This window comes from Callorhinus ursinus, unplaced genomic scaffold (genome assembly GCF_003265705.2).
Source record: "Callorhinus ursinus isolate GAN/ISIS: 27379988/994484 unplaced genomic scaffold, GSC_fseal_2.0 scaffold6, whole genome shotgun sequence".
NCBI lineage: Eukaryota > Metazoa > Chordata > Mammalia > Carnivora > Otariidae > Callorhinus > Callorhinus ursinus.
In genome coordinates this window covers 29,951,764-29,970,939 of record NW_027397068.1, presented here as the reverse complement: position 1 = coordinate 29,970,939, position 19,176 = coordinate 29,951,764, and the positions used below count along the sequence as shown (strand labels likewise).

Here is a 19,176-nt window from a genome sequence, read left to right as displayed (position 1 = left end):
GAGGTATTTTAGAGTAGTAGTAAAAGATTGATTGGAGCAGATTGTATAAAACTATAATAATAAAGACACATGGGCACAGGGAAAAAGAAGTAGATCAATGGAACAGATTTAGAGAGCCCAGAACAAACCCACACAAAAATAGAAAGTTTATAGATGATGAGGTGGCAATGCAGAGAAAATGCAGAGTATTCAATAAATGGGGCTGGGACAATTTTTTATCTGCATGGAAAAAACCCAAAATTGGATCGCCATCTTAAACCAAACAATCTCTTCCAGTGGATTTAAGACCTAAATGAGAAAAGCCAAAAGCTAAAACTTTTAGAAGAAAATATAACAGAAAATTTTTGTGACCTCATGGTGAAGCAGAATTTTTTAAACAAATTACAAAATCACAAGTTCTAAAGGAAAATATTTATGAATTTGACTTCATTACAATAAAAACTACCACTTCTGATCATTGAAAAACACCATAAATGGATTGAAAATACAATTTCTCATAACCCTTAACTGACAGAGGAGAGGTATCTAGAATATACCAGGTGGTGAGGGAAGTACTTTGGGAGTGTGCTTTCCTCGGTTTTTCAAATCCTGTTCAAGCACAAGTTTCTTTTGATACTGTTCTGCTTGAGTCTCTACCCAGAGAGTTCCTTTGCTCTTCGGGAACCATACAAGCTTGAACACAGCCCTGCCAGAGCCTGTCACTTCTCAGGGTTATCAGAATCCCTTCTTTATGCTCTGCTCTTGGAGACCCTGTCCTGGCCCTCAAACCGTTGGCTTTCTCTGAGAAAGCGGTATTTGTGCTGGTCAAGAGTGGAGTCCAGAAACGTACATAGAAAACCAAATTCTGCAGGACATCCTTCGGCACGCAAGTTGGAGAGGCACGCTTGGAAGGCGCGTCTTTTCAAAGATGCTAGGTTCTTGCAGCCCCCAAACCTAACCCGGGCCTCTCATTCCTGCCTTGGGCTGTCCCGAGGCACTGCGACGACATGAGGGAGAGAGAGAGAGAGAGCGAGAGGCGCGACCACGCGGACGCGGTGCGGGTGGAGGGTCGGATGCGGCGGCGGGGAGGGAGCGGGCGCGACGGCGGGCTCCCGGGACCACAGCTCACTCGGGAGGAGGCCGCGGCGGCGGGGAGCAGCCGGAGACTGCGCTAGCGGGGAGGAGAGACGGCGCCTCGGAGGGAGGAAACCGACCGGCCCCGCGCGCAGCCCTTGCCCTCTGGCGCGCGGGGAACTCAGACTGCCGGGCTGGCCCCCCGGGGCGCGGCTGGCGGGGGCGGGGCGGGGCGGGGCGGAGCGGGGCGCGCTGCCCTCGGCTCCCGGCCCTCGGCGAGCTCGGCGTGCCCAGCTTGGGAGCGCAGTGCACGGCGGCACCATGCGGTCCCACAATTTCGAGCTGATTTTTGACCGCGTAGGGCACTTTGGCAGGTAGGGAGTTGGGGGTGGGGAGGAGGAGGAAGGACTGGCGGAGGGGAGCGGGAGCCACGTGGAGGAGGCGCCGGTGGGGTCTGTTTCTTTCCGTTGCGGTGGGGTTCTCGCGCGGCGCTAGCCATCCGAAAACCTCTCCCCATACTTTCGTGGGGGAAGTCGGAAGACCCGCGTCCAGACTCCTGGCTCCGACCTGGCCGTGTCCTCTCGGACTCTGGCGCCGGGATCGCCCCTACAGTGAGTAGAGAGGCCCGGGCGCTGGCCTCGGGAGTGGTGGGTGCGGGCCCGGCCGGCCTGCCTGCTGCGACAGGTGGGACCCGGGGCGCGCCCTCTGCAGGAGCCGGAGTCCCCAGGCCCGTCCGGAGACGCCGCCGGGTCACCCTAGTAGAGCAGTGCCTGTCCCTGGCGGCCCGTTTCTCTGGTCCGCCAAACCGGCTCCTCTTTCACTTTCCCGGACGACTGCTATCCAGCTCGGCCCCGTAGGGTCTCCCTCTGTGCCTGGCAGGTATTGCCCAGGAACAACCGTTAGTCAGATTTTGTTGCCATTTATAGAAACCTCGTATGTGCCTGGTACATTGTGTCGGGTGGTTACATGCAGCGCTTCATTTGATGTCCTTACAGAGGAGGTGTTGGCAACCTTATTTTAGTGATTGGGAAACTGAGGCTGGTGGGGCCAGGGACCCACAGACACCCTGCACTGGGACCCCGATTGAGCCACTTGACACCCTCCTTCCATTTGTTAAATTAATTAAGACATTAAAAATATTTCATTTGTTCATTCGTGGAGAAACTCTCCAGTCTGACCCAGAACGTTTTGGGAGAAGAGGCAGCTGGGTGAGGGGCTATACAGCATGACGATCCGAGTTTGGAGCTGAGTCTGAATCCTGGCCTCCCTCTTACTTCTGATATGATTCTGAGAATATTTGTGCCTCAGTTTCCTATCCACAGAATGGGAATCACTGTCATTCCTGCCTTACCTCCCTCCTGGGCTTATAGTGAAGAGATGATGCAGTGCTGCTCTCCAAGTTGGAAAGATGCACAAATGTTGGCTATTATTTTGTGGTCACCCCCCAAAAAAGGGGTTGAGCGGCCGGAGGAGGGGCAAGAGACCCCAGCTCTCTCCTGCGTCCTCCTGAGACCTGTATTATTGAACACAGATTTGTGGCTGGCTGTGTCAGAAGTTCTTTGTACATCTTAGCTTCCTTCTTCAGTATAGCTCCGTGAGATTGGTGGTATCACCCATTTTACACATGAGAAAACCAGGGCCTTGCCTCTGTCACAGATCTAGTAATAGTAGGGTAAGATTGGAGGTCGCTGGATGTCCATCAGCTTCCACAGCCCACGCTCTCATCTGCGATGCTCTCCTGAGCACAGTTAGGTACCAACCCCGGGGCTCCCCCAGGGTCTTTATATATTATTTCATTTCATCCTTCTTGAAGCAGGATAGCATGGGGATTATAAGATCAGCTCCGGGGTTGGATGTCTGAATTCCAGTCCTGGCTCTACCACATATTAACTGTATGATCTTTAGCATTTTACTCACTACATCCTCATCTGTAAAATGGGGATAATAATAGTACTCCAAATATTTATTGTAAGGACTCCACATGCAACCTCTCATTACATCCTTATAGTAGTCCTAGGAGGTAAGAGGTACAAATACCATTCTTTCCCTCTGTATTTTAGGGATTAACTCAGGTCATTATATCATTTGGTGTTTGGCTAACAAAGAGATCCCTCAGTTGGAAGTTTGTCCTTCTCCAGTAACTATTCAGGGTAGGTTCTGTCCCATGGGATCATCCAGGGATCCACGTGGGTGAGGCAGCTCCGCCATCCACAGCATGGGGCTCGCTCCCTGTGCTTGAGGCATCTGCTCCCATTGTCGTCACTCACATTGGTCAAATGAAGCTCTCCATGGTGGGAGAAGAGGAGAATGGATTGGGGGAGACAACTCTTGGCCGGCTATAATAATGTGAGCAAAAGTCTTAACATTCAGGACGTTCTCAATAAAGCCTGGTTATTATTGTTACCTGAGTCCTCATCCTGGTGGGAACAGTTGGCTTGTGAAAGCAGCATGTAGCAAGGTAAGGGTAACAAGCTAATGCTTACAGGAGAAGGTGAAAACAGTGTGACTAGAGCACAGGACCCCCAGTTTTCTGTGATGTTTGCTCTAATTATGCTTTTTATTGTTTATAAATAGAAAGGGAGGTCATTGGGTTTTGTTATTTAGCCTTCTTTTAAGGAAACCTAGTGAAAATGTTAAGTAGAGAACCCTAATTCTCTTTCATTTCTCATTAGTCATTTCTAGGCTGAGGAAGCACTATCCTCATCACCTTTACGAGAGGAAAGCAGGACACTTAGAATTAAAAAGGCATTCCAGGTCTTGTCCTGCAGCCATACTGAAGTTCCGTAAATTCATGGCTTATGGCCCGGGTGAGAGGGAATTGAGGAAACACACTCCAGCATCTGTGCTGGGATAATCTAAGACCCTGGATCCCTGAGTTGTCTTGGCTTAAGGGGAGAAATGATTTAAAATATCAGAGTTGGAATGTGGAGCCTATAGATGATTTACACCTATGGACATAGGTAGCTTTGTTTTGTTTTTCAACATAAAAAGCTGCTTTGGTTCTTCCTTTTTGACTTCACCTTAAGAACATTATAATAGCTAACACTTCTGTGTGCTTCAGTGTGCTATAGCGCTATACATGTAGTAACCCTTTTCATTCCCAGAACAACCCACTTTTCAGATAAGGAAACTGAGGCACAGAAAGTTTAAGGAGTAAGTTTAAGGAGTCTGTAAGTAACAGATATAAGATTCAAATCTTGGCAATCTGGTTCTGGAGTCCACGCTCTTAACCACAGTGGGATGCCACCTGTTATGCTTCCTTGTACAGAATGATATAGATCTAGGACTGAAAGCAATTTCTTCACCTATCATCCAGATTACACGGGTCCATTTTCTGGGGGTTCTGGTCATCTTTGCTTATCTTTGCTTCTGGGTTTTCTGCTTATTGTGTCTGTATGATTCTTTTTCCATTAGTGTGTCTCTCTAGCTGTGAACACAGTGGTGTGTTGTATCTATAAGTATTATCCCGGAGGGACCTTAGGTTGGGCCTGTGGATAACACCCAATGGACAATAGTCTTTGTAAGGGAGAGTGATATGTCACAATGCTAGCTGCCTAGGGAAGTAGGGTCTTGGTTTTTTTTTTTTTTTTTTTTAATTTATTTGACAGAGAGAGACAGCGAGAGAGGGAACACAAGCAGGGGGAGTGGAGAGGGAGAAGCAGGCTTCCCGCCGAGCAGGGAGCCCGATGCGGGGCTCGATCCCAGGACCCCAGGACTGCGACCCAAGCCGAAGGCAGAAGCTTAACGACTGAGCCACCTATGCGCCCAGGGTCTTGTTTTTTCAAGAAGTTATCCTTGCAACAGGGAAAGGGAAGTTTGAATTGAAAGGATACTTTGGACCTTTCTGGCACATGAAAAGCATATTTATGTGAACTAGCATGGATTGTTTGGAGACTGATAGGTGGTTTATTATTCCTGGGGGATGAAGTATGCGGGTGAGAGAAGAACATCCCCAAGAATGTTTTTGTATAGCATGCTAAGGAGTTCAGGTATTAGGAAGGTCACTTTGCAGAATGGAAGTTGTGTTGGAAGGGCAGGAGTTTGGGCAGAGCCCAGAGAAGACCTAGGTAAGAGCCTAGGTGGGAGATAAGGAGGGTCTGGACTGAAGCAGGGGGGAGTGTGAGCAGGGAGGACTGGACAGTTTTAACGGGTGGAATTGAAGGGACCTCCTGGTTATGAAAGAGAAGTGGGAAGGACCTGTCGGCCTTCTGCCCCATGCCCCATATTTCTGGTTTGTGTAGATGTTGGTGTCCGAAACTCAGAAACAGTTACACTCCAGGTGGGGCAGGCCTGGGGCTTGGATCAATTTGAGAGTGTACTGAGTTCCTCGTGGGAATTCCAGGTTGAGACATTTGATAGGCATTTGGATAAATAATGTATTGCTCAGCAAGACGCCTCCTTGTCAGTATGGATTGGGTGACCATTCAGGGCTGAAATCCAGCTGGTAGGCACCAGGTGGAAAGACTGGGTGTGTCTTAGTACCCATTCCAATCATGCCTCAGCAGGGCATTGGTGAATACTCTTCTCGCTCTCTGGGGCTGGTAGATATAAAATGTTTAAATTGATATATTACTTATACACAGAAAAGTATGCACCATAATCTACAACCTGATGAATCATCATAAAGTGAACAGAACCATGTTACCACCGCCAGACCACCCATTCTCACGCCCTCTCCCAAGCACTACCCCCCCACTACGTCCTCATATCTACCACCATAGGTGAGTTTTGCCTGATTCTAAAGATTTTATCTATTTACTTGAGAGAGAGAGAGAGAGAGACAGCACAGACAAAGAGGGAGAGGAGAGGGAGAGGCAGGGAGCTTGGTGTAGGGGCTTCGATCCCAGGACCCCAGGATCATGACCTGAGCCGAAGGCAGACAGACGCTTAACCGACTGAGCCACCCAGGCGCCCCTAGTTTTGCCTGTTTCTAAACTTTATATAAACGGAGTGAAAAATCGTGTACTTTTGGTCTGGCTTCTTTTGTTCAACCTCATATGTGGGAGATTCACCCATATTGTATGTCACAGTACTTTGTTGATTTTCACTGGTGTATAGTATGTAATGGCATGAATATTCCACAATTTATTCATTTGCTGTTAATAGACATTTAGATCGTCTCCAGGTTGGGCTTATCGTGCATAGTCTTTCTTGTCTACATCTTTTAAGGTGTAGTATGAGGGTGAGAGAAGGAAGGTGAGAGGTAAGCTCACAGTCCTCCCCAAGAATGTTTTGGTATGGCATGCTAAGGAGTTCAGGTATTATGAAGGTCACTTTGCAGAATGGCAGGTGCGTTGGAAGGGTAGGAGTTTTGTACCCACATTCTATTGTGTACATACAGGGAAGAGGAACCACTCTGTTGCTGAGTGTGCCTGTGGTCAGCTGCCAAACAGATTTGCAAAGTGTTATAACACATTATGCCCTCACGAGCTGTTTATGAGAGTTCCAGTTGCTCCATGACAATTGTTAAATATTTCGAATGTCAAACCTTGTACCAACAGATTGTTCAACCAGAGAATTTGATTTCCTAGGGTAGTGTTTCTCATCCATTTCAGAATCTCTTAGGAAACTTTTTAAGCTTGTATAGAGTTCTGGATCCTATCTCAGACCTCCTGAACCACAATCACTAGGGCTGGGACAGAGAAGACAAATCTTAGCTTCGGAGGTCTGCCAGGGTGGGTGGTCTGTTCGTGTGTATGTGTGTGTGTAGGTAGTTCTAGTGTTGCCTGTGGGGTTCAGGCTGGCTGGGGAAGGAATTGAAGCCAGGAAGGCAGCAATGAACTAGAGAAGCTGGTGGGATCCAGAGACTGGGCACCTGATTGGTGCTGGGGATGGGGTCAGTGGGAAGGACTGGGGGAGCTGGGAGTGTAGAAGGTTATGGTCAGCAGAATGTGAACTTTTCAACGGTGGAGCCATTCCAGGGGATGAACTATTTAGGTACCAACCCAGACGCTAAAGTGCATGATCCAACACACATTGCCCAGGACAAGGCCAAATAAGGTGTTATGTACAGCACAAGCAACAGGTGTAAACTGGGGGAGGGAAATGGGGAACGTCTGCTGTGCAAGAACAGGCCCATCCAGAGTCCGCCTGACAGAAGCAGAACCACTCAGATGGAATTCTCCAATAGGGCCCTTCTAGCTAGTGATCATCTTTGCAGGTTGGGAAATGCTTCCTGAGAGATTGCCAGGGAGGGAAGAAAAACCTCTTGAATTCACAAGCCTGTTGCCTGGGGGCCGGTGACCCACCAGCCTTGCCAGGTGCTCACAGGTAGCTCAGTGTGTGTAGGCCAAGGGCAGAGCCTTGACCCCGGGACTCTCCCGTGGCATCTAGCAGCCTAGATGTTAGTGACCTGCAGGGCTGAGGGTTGCAGCACCACCCTTCCAAGCTGTGGTCTTAACTTCTTGGGATCTCTTGAGTCACAGCAAGTCAGGCTTATCTTCCCCACCTGCTGTTCCTGCCCAGCCCCTCTGTGTGGACAAGGCTGAGGCAGATTTCTGATAGTTTTTCTTTGGGCAGGGGCACCTTTTCTGGAAAAAGAGTTGGCTCACCTTTAGCCACAAGGACTCAAGCTTCAGGGCTTCTAGGCTCTTCTCTTGGTTGCCCATCCCTCAAAGACCCCGAGAATAGCATTTGTGTGTTCTCCCTCCCTTTCTGTTGCTAGAAAAAGGTCACTTGATTCTTGCTTACCTTTAGCTTTGTGTATTTGTTTTCTGAACTAGCTGCCAGGGGGCCAGTGCCAGATACAGAGTTGAATTTTGCAACTGTGGCCAGCTCCAGCATGTGGTGTCCTGATAGCCACAACCCATTCAGTTGATTCCATTTTACTTCTTTATCTACACAGGGTTCTATGAGAAGTGAGGAATGGGGCCACGTACTGTCTTGGCAGTCATCCCTGAGGACTTGGGGGGCTTGCCAGCTTGATAACTTCACATCACCACTTCTGCAACTTTGCTTAGCCTTGCCAACCTGAGATAGTCTTCAAAGTGGGGTGTGTTCACCCCTGTGGTGGGCAAAGATCATCTTTTGGAGCACCATAAAAAAACACCTATTTTACATATGAATGTGTGTATATAAGTAAATATAAATATGAGTTTTTATTTCAATATGCACAAGATTTTAATTCAGTATATAAATATTGCATATTCATATATGCTCATTTTATACATCTCTGCACATACACACACATACACACATTCTTTTTTTTTTTGCTGATGGAGAACCCAGTCAAAAAAATACTTTTTCAAAATTCTTTATACACTGGCCTCTTGAGCACCTGTCTTTACCAGAGGGACTGAGTATGCATTAACCTCAGTGCAGTTCATTTTAACCCTGAGGGATTCTGAGACATTCTATAGACGCTGCACTATACACCATGCCAGGTACCACAGGAGATACCAGAGTGATGGCAGTGCAGTTTCTACCTTTGTGGGACTTTCATTCAAACTTTCATGGGACTTTTGTTGTTGTTGATGATTTGGTAGAGAAGTAGAAAACGTTCACCAGGTGTTCTTTAAAAAACCAACATAAAGAACAGAAGGGTACTTCAGCTGTCTATCGCCGCCGGAGAAGAGAAAGAAAGCAATGGGAGAGAAAATGCAGGGCAAGCAAAGAGGAAGGCTGGACCTGGGAGAAGCAGCCGGTGAAGGGTGAAGAGGGGCTGAATGGGGAGGTGTTCGGTGTGGAGAGGAAATACCGAGGCAGGAACAGGTGAGGCCAGCAAGTCTCACAATGTGCCCTGTGCCGTCTCTGGGTCTGCAAGGCCCAAACTGCTGTCATAGTAACATAGAGACACTGGTGGCCGTCTTTACTCTCGTTGCTCATGAATATACAATAGGGTTTTCCAGAGGCTAGCTGACATGTAATAATGTATCAGATCGAACGCAGACACTGATTGGAGAAACTAGCTGTCTTCTGTTAATCTAAGTTGTGTGTGTGTGCGTGCATGTTTTTAAGATTTTATTTTTAAGCAACTTCAACACGCAATGTGGGGCTTGAACTCACAACCCCAAGATCCAGAGTTGCCTGCTCCACCGACCAAGCCAGCCAGGCGCCCCTATTAATCTAAGTTTTGTTTTTTTTTTTAATCTAAGTTTTAAATGTAAAACACCACCATTCTTCTTACTAATTTTGTTTCATTTTGTTTTGAAAACTATAGCTATATGTTCCTTAATGTTAACATGCAGTGGGCTTATTAATATGTTTAAGTGGATTCATAAATACTTAAAATGTTCTTCATTTTAATTTCTTTTCTTTCTTTTTTTTTTTTTAAAGATTTTATTTATTCGACAGAGAGAGACACAGCAGAGAGAGGGAACACAAGCAGGGGGAGTGGGGGAGGGAGAAGCAGACTCCCTGCTGAGCAGGGAGCCCGAAGTGGGGCTCGATCCCAGGACCCTGGGATCATGACCTGAGCTGAAGGCAGACGCTTAACCGACTGAGCCACCCAGGTGCCCCTTCATTATAATTTCTAATACGTACTGACAACTCACATAAAGACAAGGCCCTTGGGATCCTCAAGATTTCTGAGACCGTAAAGGCTCCTGAGAACAAAAAGTTTGAGAACAAGTGAGCTAAAGGATGGTCAGGAGGGCCTTCCAGTGAGGGGGAGCTCCAGGACCAGGCGGGTGGGCTGCTTTGGAAAGTAGGCAGTGACGAGATGAAGATCACATGTGTCAACAGTGCAATTTGGCATCGGTGCGCTCTGATGGGACCTATTTTCTACTTCCTGTCATGACGGTTTTATAGTAATGTTCTTCATTGTCTGCACTGATCCTTTTAAAATTGAATATTGAAACCATCTGCCCAAAGAGGGCTGTTCTGACTCTTTATTCCAGGGGTTTGAAATGAGTGGGGCAGTCCAAATGTTATGTATTCTACCCTGCCGTCCTGTGGGCACCGTTGTCCTTGTGAGGCAATTTTTATTTCCGAAAATAAGTCCGTGTTGGTTTGAGTCTATAAATTTGGAGACTCTACATTTTACATTTTGAATACAATTATACATTTTTGGATACTTTCAGATTTACAGAAAAGTTGCAAAGATAGTACAGAGAGTTCCTGTATGTCCCTCACGCTGTGTTCCCCACTGGGAACACCTTACATTAGTTACCGTGGCACATTTGCCAAACTAAGAAGCTGACATTAGTATATTACTATTATGTAAACTCCAGACTCTTTATAGGTTTCACCAGGTTTTCCACTAACGCTCTCTTCATGTTCCAGGATCTAACCCAGGGTACCGCACTGCTTTGAGTTGGTGTATTATCCCACTGCCCTCTACCCTGTGGTAGTTTCTCAGTCTTTCCTGTATTTTTGTTTGTTTGTTTGTTTGTTTGTTTTTATGACCTTGACCATCATTAGGCATCTTGGCCTGGCAACCTGTAGAATATCCTACAGTCTGGGATTATCTGTTGTTTTTCTCACGGTTAGACTGGGGTTATGGCTTTTAGAAGGTGCCACAGAGGCAAGTGCTTGTTCATCACATCCTATGAGGAGGTACATGACATCCACATAACATCACTGGGGATGTTAAACTTTCAACATTTGGTGAAGATAGCATGTGTCCGATTTCTCCCACTGTAAAGTTACTAGTTTTTCCTTTTTCCTACTGTATTCTTTGGAAGGAGTCACTGTGTCTTAGCCTGCCCTCCAGGAGTAGCGAGTGGGAATTAAGCTCCCATCTCTTGTAGAGGGGGAATGTTTATAGATAATAGTTGGAATTCTCCTGGCAAAAAAGACTTGTCTCTTTTCTCCTTTTTATTTGTTTGTTCAACCAGGTAGTGCGTTTGTCAGGATTCTCCAGAGAAACAGAATGGATAAGATATAGAAATAGATAGATAAGAGGGTATTTAGGATAGGAATTGGTATGTACAATTATAGAAGCAAGAAGTGCCACAATGTGCCATGTGGAAGCCTGGAGATCTGGGAAAGCCAGTGATGTAATTTAGTCCTAATCCAAAGGCCTGAGAACCACAGGGCTGATGCTGTAAGTCCCAGGCAGGGTCTGAACTAGGGGCACCAATGTCTGAAGGCACAAGAACATGGATGTTTCAGCCCAAGCAAAGAAAGTGAATTAGGGGCGCCTGGGTGGCTCAGTTGGTTAGGCGACTGCCTTCGGCTCAGGTCATGATCCTGGAGTCCCTGGGATCGAGTCCCGCATCAGGCTCCCTGCTCAGCGGGGGGTCTGCTTCTCCTTCTGACCCTCTTCCCTTTTGTGCTCTCTTTGAGGAGCTTTGAGAATTCACCTTTGCTGTAAATATTTAGGAAATACAGTCTTACATAATCAGATTGTTTTTTGCTTTATTAAAATGAATGAATATTTTTTCTTTATAATGAAGAAACCTATTAAATGATCTCTCATTCTCTCTCTCAAATAAATAAAATCTTAAAAAAAAAAAGAAAGTGAATTAGTCGTTCGTTGGCCTTTTTGTTCGTCGGGTCCTCGACCGATTGGATGATGCCCACCACGTTGGCGAGGGTGATGTTTCCTTGGTTCACTGATTCAAATGCCAGTCTCTTCTGGAGATCCCTCACAGACACACCCAGATATAATGTTTCACTAGCTGTCTGGTCATCCTGTGGCCCAGTCAAGTTGATTCATAAAATTAACCATTACAGGTTAATCACCCTTTTGTCAACTTGCAACCCATATGGATCTCCTTAAACCAAACTTAATCTCTAAGTAAAGACAATAACAAGGTCTTAATACCACTTGACATGATACAACTATCCTGAATACAACCCGCAGTACACTAATCCTTTCCCCAGAAGGGGAGGTAAGGTCCTTTGATGATGTTTATTCTTCTGATATTCTGTAACTTAAATATTATGATGTAAAACTACTTAAATACTGATATAAAGTCAGTACATCATATGTTATATGAGAAGAGAATAAGGAAAAAAGCGAAGATATTTGCTTAATATCTGTCTATACCCACAAACATAACAAAATAAAGAAGAAATACTCATGACAATTACAGTCCTTGTTTCTGTAAGTAGTCACGTGGTTGTAGGTGGTATTTATTATAACTCCCTTCTTTCATGAGCCATTTTATATTCCCTTTGCCTTAAGCAAACATCTCAGTTGGCTATGGACCTTTCACCTGATAGAGTGACCCACCCTTTATTCCCGAAGGGTCTGGGCCATTAGTAGTCCTGCCTGGATTGGGTTGTAATTTTCCACTGACCTTCATTACAAGGCACTGTAATACTCAGAGACACCCAAAGGGATCTCCTGTATTGCAGACATATTCTTCCTTACTGCCACTGGGGAGCCGATTTCCCCTCCCCCCCTTTTTTAAGATTTTATTTATTTATTTGACAGAGAGAGAGACAGCGAGAGAGGGAACACAAGCAGGGGGAGTGGGAGAGGGAGAAGCAGGCTTCCCGCCGAGCAGGGAGCCCGATGCGGGGCTCGATCCCGGGACCCTGGGATCATGACCTGAGCCGAAGGCAGACGCTTAATGACTGAGCCACCCAGCCCCGATTTCCCCTTGGTAGTCAGGATCAATCACCCCAGCCAACACTGTAACTCCCTTCTTTGCCTTTTGATTCAGAGGCCTGAGGAACTGAAAGTGGCCGGGCAGCAGTCTTTATTTCCAGTTCAGTGGAATCATTGTTGTGTCTCCTAGTGGAAACATTCTTCCCTCTGGAACTAAGATCTTTAGGCTAGCAGAGAGTAAGGGTGTGGGAACAGGAACCAAAGTTTTGTTAATGGGTCCCTAGGTGTAACTCCCATGTCTACCCCTTGATTCCTGGACTCATGAGTGCTGACTAGGAGAGAAATAGCTCTATATATTGGACCCTGATTCAGAGCATACACAGCTTTCTAGAGAATCTCATCCTAGCCCTGCATGATATTGCCACCTAGCTGGCTTTGTAATTGAGTCTTCAAAAGGCTATTCCACCATTTTATCAAACCAGGGGCTTCAGGATAGCGGGGAACATGGTAAGATCAGTAAGTTTTATGAACAGAGGCCCACTACTATATTTTTTTGCAGTGAAGTGAGTTTCTTCATCATGAGCAATGCTATATGGAATACCCCACTGATGGATAAAGCATTCTGTAAGTATGGTAGTTTTGGCAGAAGCATTGTGCAGGGAAGGCAAATCTATATCCAGAGTGTTTATTCTAGTAAGGACAAAATGTTGTCCAGATGGTTCTGCACAACAAGCAAACACTCACTCCAGGAGTGGTACCATATGGGGGCTCACTGTTGGTCTCTACTGCTGGGTAGTGGTACCATATTGGGTACTCAGCGGTGTCTGTAGCCAGATCAGCTCACTAAGATGCTGAGCCCTTGCATAACCTCTGTCCCTGCCACCATAACCACTTTGTTCATTAGCTCAATGGGCAATGACAAGATGGCTTGGGAAAGAAGCCAGCTAGTATCCATAGAATGGATCATCCTATCTACTTGATTATTAAAATCCTCTTCTGCTGAGGTCATCCTTTGGTGAGCACTCACATGAGACACAAATATCTTCACATTTTTTGCCTATTCCTAGAGGTCTATCCACATACCTCTTCTTCAAATTTCTTTGATGCCAATTTTCTGATCATGTGCTTTCCAAGTCCTTGACCATCCAACTAAACCATTGACTACAGCTTATGTGTTGATATATGATCAATGTCTGGCCGTTTCTCCTTCCAAGTGAAGTGTACAACTAGGTGCATTGCTCGAAATTCTGTTCACTGGGAAGATTTCCTTTCACGACTGTCCTTCAGGCCTGCCCCAGAGAGGGGCTGTAGTGCTTCAGCTGTCCACTTTCAGGGGGTGCCTGCATATTGTGTGGAAGCAGCTGTAAAATCAGGCCCAAGTCTTTTACTCTGTCAGCTGACTGTAGGGAGCTCCCATGAGGCCAGTGGCGCAAGCTGGGAGAGAGAAGGTGGTGTTTAAAGACTTAAACATGAGACTGGAAACAGTAAAACTCCTAGTAGAAAACAGGGAAAAGCTTCCTGACACTGATGTTGGCACTGATTTCATAGATATGACATCAAAAGCACAGGCAACAAAAACCAAAAATAAATCAGTGGGGCTACATCAAACCAAAAAGCGTTTTCACAGCAAAAGAAACAATCAACAGAGTAAAAAGGCAACCTACAAAATGGGAGAAAATATTTGCAAACTATATTTCTGATAAGGAGCTAATTTCCAAACAAAATAAGGAATGCATACAACTCCCAACCAAAAAATTAACAACCTGATTAAAAAAATGAGCCTATGACTTGAAAAGACAATTCTCCAAGGAAAATATGCAAATGGTCAATAGGTGTGTGAAAAAATGTCTTTTGTCATTAATCATCAGGGAAATGTAAATCAACAGCACAGTGAAATATCACCTTATACCTGTCAGGGTGGCTATTATTAAAAGAAGACAAAAGCCAACACATGTTGGCGAGGATGTGGAGAAATTGGAACACTTGCGTGCTGCTGGTGGGAACGCAGACTGGTGCAGCCACTATGGAAAGCAGTATGGAGGCTTCACACATATGATCCGGCAATCCCACTTCTGGGTATACGTTTAAAAGTACTGAAACCAGGATCTCAAAGAGATATTAGCACTTCCATGGTTATGGGTATTCCGTGGGCAGTCCTAGTCACAATAACTAAGATGTGGAAACAACCTCAGTGTATATCCACAAATGAATGGATAAAGGAAATGTGGTGTGTACCTACAATGGAAGAGTAGTCAGCCTTAAAAAAAGAAGGAAATTCTGCAAAACACAGCAATTTGCTGTGTATTTACTTAGCATTTTGCCAAGTAAAATAAGCCAGACACAAAAAAATAAGTATTGCTTGATTCCACTTATAGGAGGTACCTAAGATAGTAAAATTCATAAAAATCAAAGACCAGAATGGTGGGTACAGGGGTCAGAGGGGAGTCATTAGTGCTTTTAAATCTAATCTGATTAGAAAACCAATTCCAGAAACCCTAGAACTAGTTCAGAAAGTTCATTCTTAAAGTTCTGTTTAGAACTACTTTCAGTACCAAAGTCTGAATTCATCAAGGTCTCCTAGAGAGACAGAACAAATACTATATATATATATATATTTTAAGTTTTTATTTATCTGACAGAGAGATAGAGAGAGAGCACAAGCAGGCAGAGCGGCAGGCAGAAGGAGAGGGAGAAGAAGGCTCTCTGTTGCAGGGAGCCCGATGTGGGACTCGATCCCAGGACCCTAGGATCATGACCTGAGCCGAAGGCAGATGCTTAACCGACTGAGCCACCCAGGCACCCCGTGAACAAATAGGATATATAGAGAGATCCAGATGAGAGATGTATTATAAGAATTGGCTCACACAGTTATGGAGGCAGACAAGTTGCACAATGTGCTGTCTGGAGGCTGGGATCCAGGGCAGCCGGTGGGATTCTTGAGAGGTCCACGTCTGAAGGTCTGAAAATTGGGAGACTGATGATGTAAGTCCTGGTCTAGTTGCTAGCAGGCTGGGTCCGAGGACCCAGAAGGAGTCCCACAGGACCAGCCAAGAGAGTCCCTGGCTGTGCACAGGATAGAAATCAAAGTTGAGCCAGCGGGAGGGGAAAGCAGAGTTTATTGAAAGTAGAGAGAAAGTACAAACAGAGCTTCTGGGAGACTCAGACAGGAAAGGAGGAAATCTTGTCTTTGGTCAGGGTCTGGAGGTTTTTACTGAGGCTCGTGGTGTGGTGTACGTGTCCTCTCAGGCATCCAGGGACCAGTTAGTACAGAGACAAAAGCCCAGGTGTTGTTCTTGGGGGCATGGGCCTTCGAGATATTTGCCTAGCTCTGGTGGTCTGGAGTATGCATATGAAAGCTTCATCCGGTCATTGTCACCTGGTTTTTCCTTAGGTATTATCTATTCTAAAGAAATCGTTAACTCTGTGTTCCTTACAAGGAGGACATGCTGTTTGCATTCTGAGGCATGTATAAAGTGGAGGTGCAGGCCCTAGCAAGAAGAGAAGCAGGAAAAGGAGCAAAAAGCAGGTTTTTATGGAGTTCTTCAGTTTCCCTATTTCAGTCTGAGTCCAAAAGCCTGAGAACCAGGAATTCTGGTGTCTAAGGGTAGGAGAAGGTGGATGTCTCAGACCCAGCAGAGAGAGCAAATTTGCCCTTCCTCCACCTTTTGCTCGAGTCAGGCCCTCAGTGGGTTGGAGGATGCCCACCCACAGGTGAGGGCAATCTTCTTTACTCAGTCTACCCATTCAAATGCTAATCTCACAGACACATCCAGAAATAATGTTTACCAGCTATCTGGGCTTAGCCCAGTCTTGTTGACACATAAAATTAAACAAAACATTATGGACTTGTATATTTATTTTATACCTTGGGATATACCATGCTATTTATTTTGTTGCTCAAATTGTTTCAACCTTGCCCACTGGGAGCTTTTTCAGATTGATTCCTGTGTCCCTTAGACATGCCCCCAACCTTTTGTATTTTGAGTGCTTCTTTACTTTCTGATTCCACAAGATGCTTTAGGCATATTTTTAATTTTCCCTGTCCTGGTCTTAAATCAGCTTTTTTCCTGGTCCCTTTTACTGGAGAATGTATTTAGAAAACAAGATCTGGGCACTGGATGTGCATGTTGCCAATGGGATGTTGATGCAGGTTGGCCAGGTTTGAGAACCCAGAGGATGTCCCGCAGGACCAACCAGGAGGGTCCTTGGCTTTGCACAGGATAGAAATCAAGTGTGAGCCAAGAGGAAATGAGAGCAGAGTTTACTGAAGACATAGAGAGAGCAGATACAGACAAAGCCTCTGGGAGAGTCGGAAAGGAAAGGAGAGTGAGTTTCATCTTTGCTTGGAGTCTGGGGTTTTATTGGGGATGGTGGTCTGGTGCAGTGTCTTCTCAGGCATCTGAGAACAAAGATGAGTGTTTAGGTGTCCTCCATAAGTCACTTATGCCCTGAAGCCAGGGGTCTCGATGAGTTAGTGGTCTTAAAATGTTCATGATGACCCCACCTGGTAACTCCTTAGATGCTATATACTGTGCTGGAAGTCTGCAAAGAAATCATGAATTCCTTGGCCTTTGTAAGGAAGCCATATATTATCTATTCTATAAGGTGTGTGTAAGATGGGGGTGTAGGTCCTAGCAAGAGAAGAAGCAGAAAAAGGAGCAAAAAGGTATTTTTTCATGGGATCCCTTTAGTTTCCCTGTCTCAGTGTCATTGCCTGTGACATAACAGAGCTATGTATATATACTAACAAATAATACACACACACACACACACACGGAAACATTTGTAATTATTTCTGTATTTATACATCTGTATATATATTAAGCTAAATGTGATGAACACCCTTCATATGTACTTATAGTCTTTTTGAGCCAATAGGCCAGATATAGTAACTTGCTTTTCTTCTCTTTGCAGATTTCAGATAGTCCTCTATTTTATATGTGCCTTCCAGAACATCTCTTGTGGTATCCACTACTTGGCATCCGTGTTCATGACAGTGTCCCCCTACCATACCTGCCGGCCTCCGGGCAACGTGAGTCAGGTTCTTTTCCACAATATCTCTAGTTGGAGGCTGGAGGACATCTGGATCCTGTTTTTCACAGGCCATGAAGATCAGATTATAGTGCAGCTACAGAACGGTGAGGTCTGGGAGCTCACAAGTTGTCACCGATTCCGGAGGGATGAAAAGTCTGGTTTGAACTCTGATTATAATGGCCAGAAGAGCAGCTTTCCTTGTTTGGATGGCTACATCTATGACAAGAGCAAGTGGGACAGCACCGTGGTGACTCAGTGGGATCTGGTGTGTAACCGAGAATGGTTTGCAAAGATGGTCCAGCCCGTATTTATGTTGGGAGTCCTGCTGGGAGCAATGATTTTTGGCTACCTTTCTGACAGGTAAAATGAAGTATTTAGGTTTGTTGCATCAGTGTAAGGTTCATTTTCCTATCTGGTTTTCTTAGAGGTCAGGAAATTATGTTCAAAACTTTAGTCATGTTCATACCTCCTATTAAATGCCTACATCTTTGCTGATTGTGTTTAGGGATACACAAAAAACATAGTGGGTAGAGCATGGGTTCTGAAGACAGCCTACCTGGGTTCAGATCCTGGTTCTACCACTTATTTGTCATGAGCCCTGAGAAAATGGCATAACCTGTGTTTCAGAAACTAGTTTGTAAACTGGTGATGAAAATAATAGCACTCACTTCAAAGGGTTATTGCAAAATTAATGCAGAAAAAGTACCTTGGACATATAACCACTCAATAAATACTGGTTATTATTTGAATATATATATATATTTAAATAAACTTGCTTTTTAATAGATGTAACTTGGTTCTAAGTTCTTGATACGCTAGCCATATTTTCTTAAAAAACATACATTAAAAGGGATACATAGCATTTAAATAAAGCAAAGTTATCTCTGTGTGGACATGGACTGCGCTTTAAGTACCTGTGCTAACACACAGAGATGAATTTATTTGGTCCCCATAGTTGTGAATTTTACAGGCCTGTTCTGGGCCCTGGGAACCTGAAGGCAACAGCTTAGGTCAAAATCCCTGCCCTTGGGGTATGCTAGTCTAATGGGGCTAACAAATGTCCAAAATAAAAATATAGGGCTTTGTTGTGGCTGGGGCCAAAATAGAAGTGAAAGTCAATGGAGGCAAAGTCTATGGAGGCCTAAAGGGAGGAGTGCCCAGGTCTCCCCACCTCTAACTCACATCCCATGAGATGCCGTTTGAGTAATAAAATTAGAGAAGTGGAGTCTAGTTATTATTTGGTGGCTGAAGTTATGTTTCTATGATTAAGAATCTTCTGTTCCATAACTGCCTTCCTGGTAGTTGTGTGGAAGGTGTGGAAATTAGGTCAGTCAAAGCCAAAACACATGATTAAAAGGCACCATGAGTGAGAGTCAGCAAAAGCAGCCTTTATGCGCAAAGACTTCAAATACTAGAATTGTCAGGCATGGGTAATAAATTCACTATGTTTACTGCTCTTAAAGGAATAGAAGAAAAGCTTAAAATTATTGAAAAAAATCTGGAAATCGTATTTTATTAAAAATTTATTAATTTTTTTAAATAAACTTTTTCTTTCTTTCTTTCTTTCTTCCTTTCTTTCTTTCTTTCTTTCTTTCTTTCTTTCTTCCTTCCTTCCTTCCTTCCTTCCTTCCTTCCTTCCTTCCTTCCTT

General features: G+C 45.0%; 1 protein-coding gene across 4 annotated transcripts in view; it reads left to right on the top strand.

Annotated features, from left to right (window-relative positions):
* The window catches only part of SLC22A16 (solute carrier family 22 member 16), a 103,041-nt gene that overhangs the window by 59,792 nt on the left and 24,073 nt on the right, over positions 1–19,176 (top strand). For 2 of the 4 annotated variants that reach the window (XM_073893777.1, XM_073893778.1), the window contains one exon: positions 17,408–17,887. In XM_073893777.1, the coding sequence (XP_073749878.1) occupies positions 17,408–17,887 (480 nt within the window). Of the gene's footprint in view, positions 1–1,299; positions 1,428–5,636; positions 5,775–17,407; positions 17,888–19,176 lie in introns of those variants that run through there. The other 2 variants (XM_073893776.1, XM_025863904.2) reach the window with 2 other exon arrangements.